The sequence below is a fragment of the Lipotes vexillifer genome, unplaced genomic scaffold, assembly GCF_000442215.2.
Source record: "Lipotes vexillifer unplaced genomic scaffold, Lipotes_vexillifer_v1.1 scaffold1980, whole genome shotgun sequence".
Taxonomy (NCBI): domain Eukaryota; kingdom Metazoa; phylum Chordata; class Mammalia; order Artiodactyla; family Lipotidae; genus Lipotes; species Lipotes vexillifer.
In genome coordinates, this window is record NW_006797999.1 from 74,984 (window position 1) to 78,729 (window position 3,746).

General features: G+C 38.1%; 1 protein-coding gene across 1 annotated transcript in view; it reads left to right on the top strand.

Moving 5' to 3' along the window:
* Positions 1-3,746, top strand: part of LOC103084768 (CUB and sushi domain-containing protein 1-like) — a 338,785-nt gene that overhangs the window by 28,121 nt on the left and 306,918 nt on the right. Inside the window, 2 exon segments of the mRNA XM_082931482.1 lie at positions 1-85; positions 1,551-1,766. The exon segment at positions 1-85 is cut by the window's left edge and continues 3 nt beyond it. Coding sequence (XP_082787608.1) covers positions 1-85; positions 1,551-1,766 — 301 coding nt within the window.

Genomic DNA, 3,746 nt, shown 5'->3' on the forward strand with positions numbered 1-3,746 from the left:
GGAACAGTTCTTTCTCCTGGGTTTCCAGATTTTTACCCAAACTCTCTAAACTGTACATGGACCATTGAGGTGTCTCATGGAAAGGGTAAGGATATTACATAGATTTCAAATATACAAAATAACTAGATACAAACATGGGAACAAAGAAAAAAATATTCATGTGTGAACAAGTAAGATAACTAATTTCCTCATGTATATTTTGATTGCTAATTTTGATTTTTAATAAGATTTTAGAAGAAAAGTGGTCTTTAGATTATTGGTGCTTTCAAGCAAAAGTAGATTTCTTGTTTTATTCTGTATTGATCAGATAACTTGAATTTATGCTTGTGAACATAAGCTTGAAAATTAGGTGTAATGGTAAGGAAAAGAGGCATGCATTAAATAAAATATGACTAGTGCTTAAATAAAGGGAAATAAGAAATTATCTAAGCTTCTCATTTCTATGATAAATCTAGGATACATTTTTATACTTGGCTTGTATTCTAAGTGTACCCAGTATTATTACATATAATGAATAATTTATCTTCACATAATCCAGTGTTGATTTATGGAGTAGATTTCATTATCCTCATTTTATAAACAAGTGGAGTGAAAACCAGAAACATTTAAATTTTGTGTAAGAAATACAGTTTATAGACATTGGATTTGGGACTATACTCTGAGTCTTTTTCGTATGAGTAAACTTGTCATTTTCAAGAAGATAATTTGGAATTTTTCTCACATAAACATTATGTAGATTTTGTCTTTCCACTTAAATTTGAGCTCAACTTAATGTTAAATTGACATGTTTTGTTATATACACTATCTTACACTCTGCCATCATGAATACATGTTAAGAAGAACTTGGCCTTGAAGGAAATTAAGAATAAACAAATAATGAGCAACCAAGGCTTTGTCATCATGAAAATAAGTATTTGTATTAAAAAGGACCTAGTTGCTGTTAAATTTATTCATTATGTATAGGAATTCAGAAATAATACTTTGTGGGTATAGTTACAATGAGAACACATGCACAAAGGATCACATAAAACTATCATTTCAAAATGGTCTTCGCTCACTTGTGTAAGTTTCAGTATTAGATCTCCAAGCCTAGATTTTCTAAAGGACACGTGTTTACTATAAATGGGAAAGTGATCTGGTCCTTCGCTCCTCAGGGGCAAATGCTTTCCCTAAGGGGCTGCACACAGTCCATTGTGACCCTCCTGCCGAGTTTTATGCATTTATATCTGGACCTGTCGATACAGCTGTCTCTATATCCCTGTGTCTAACCTTTATCTGTATCTGTACTTACATATATGCTGAAGCATTTGTTTTTGCTGTTTATTCCTTCTTCTACCCATTCTCTGTATTTTTCTTTCAAACTTCAAAATTAAGGTTGCATTTTAAGATTTTCTTTTGATTCAAGACTTTTATGTCTCTAAGCCCAGAAGAAATTCTTTTCCCCAACTGTTAACTCTGCCAATGCCCCCCCTTTACCCCCCCCTCTCTGTCTCTGTCTCATCTCTCTCTTTCTGTCTCTCTCTCACTACCTCCATCTCTCTGTCTCTCAGGGGTTCAGATGATCTTCCACACCTTCCACCTGGAGAGCTCCCACGACTACTTACTCATCACAGAGGACGGGAGTTTCTCGGAGCCAGTGGCCAGGCTCACAGGGTCGGTGCTGCCCCACACCATTAAGGCAGGTTTGTTTGGAAACTTCACCGCCCAGCTTCGGTTTATATCAGACTTTTCCATTTCCTACGAGGGCTTCAATATCACATTTTCAGGTATGTTGGGGTCTTCTCTGGCAATACTTGTACTGTTTGTGTGAGCGAATGTGTGTGTGTGTGTGTGTTTACATGTAAACGGCCGACCAGTGAGAAGCTCTAGTTGGGTGGATGCAAGGGCAACGGCCTGGCGTCCACAAGACACCATGCCTCACATTGACTGTAAATTCTCATCCCCCCAAATTTGCTAATATCACTATCTCTTCAGTCTCTCTTGTCATCAGTTCTATCAAAATCTCTGAGGAAGCTGTCCTTGTTGGGAGACATACTCAGAATTAGCTGTGGTCTGATTATTTTGAACCCTACCTTCCAGGAGATGCCATACTTTTACTGAGAACCACCTTTAGAGTGAAAAAAAGTATGAACACATGCAGTCGAGGATGAGCTTCTTGTTAACTTTAATGCCATCATACATGGCAGCAAAATGATACTCCAAAATTAAGAAACATTTTCACTTTTAATTATAAAACATAGATAATATTTGTGAGGGATTTATGTTGTTTCAGGCATTATTTGTATGGGTTAAGTTGTTTAATTTGAATGATGCTAAGAATGGTATTAAGATATTTCTTTCTTAATTCCATGACTCCCAGCACACAGCTACAAGCTGCACAGCTACAAGGAGTCTTTTGATTACAGAAGTCAGAGTGCAACACTAAAGCAGACTCCTTTCGTAAACTCCCTAAAAAACAAGCAAGCAAACAACAGAAACAACAAAACACAATTTTCTGGGTCTTTGTAGCTCTTTGGGGCAGTTTTTAAATATTTTTAAATATTAAGACTAAACTGGCATCACTTTTTGAACATGTGGAACAATTCATTTGGTCACAACCAGTAGAAGACAATCTATAAAGCTGTGGCACAAGGAATCACTTTCATCAGGACTGTGTCACACACATGCTCAGACAGTCTTTTTAAAGACAGAATACACTTTTGATTGCAAAGCTGATTCTAAAGGAAACGTATTCTTTAGATATGCTAAAGGAATCATTTCATCTGCAGGCATGTTGCCTTGAAACTGGGCTGTGAACAATTGCCAGTGATGCTAACACAATGGAGTTTATTCTTTGTGCCCAAATAAGTAACCACTTTATTATGCAATTGAAGCATTTACCCTTTTGGAGACTGTTCTGATATTTGTACAAAATCAGTATGCTGTTATATTCGGATTTTTTTCCTTGTTAGTCCAGTTTATTTCTGTCTTTTCTAGAAGGTTTATTAAAGGGTCATTTCTCAGTTATGTCTCCCAGTCAGTGTCCCCGTAGATACTAATGGAAATATGGGGGGAAAGGGCTCCTTATTCAAGTATGTTTAGGTCGAGCCATCCACCCTCCTTGGTCTATCTTGAGTGTCCGCTACTGACTGCTCTCTGGGTACACTTACTGTTCCAGCCTTCCTTCTCCATGCCTCCTATAATGCTACTTTTTGAATGCCAACTTTCTATGAATTCACATAGTTTCCTGGTCATTCTCTTCAAAAGATGAGAATCTGGACAACTTAGTGCCTTCACAGATGTGGTTTCCTCTTCATTCAAAACCCTTCTTCAGGGACTTCCCTGGTGGCACAGTGGATAAGACCCCACGCTCCCAGTGCAGGGGGCCCAAGCTTGATCCCTGGTCAGGGAACTAGATCCCACATGCGTGCTGCAACTAAGAGTTCACATGCCACAACTTAGGAGCCCACCTGCCACAACTAAGACCCCACGCAACCAAATAAATAAATAAAATGTTAAAAAAACGAACCCTTTTTCATTCCTCGCCAGGCAAAACTGCATCCAGATCAAGCACTGTCTGTTGCTCGCAGTCGTCTCCCTCTTCCTTAAGCAGAATTGTTTTCCTCCTACCTTCCTGTAACACTATTTATATACCAAAATTGTGTATCTTCCGACATTATTTTTCCATATTTGTATCCTTCACTGTACAGTGAAGATCTATTCATGTGTCTTCTCCCGTTGTTGCATCATCAGTGCCGGGGAAAGAG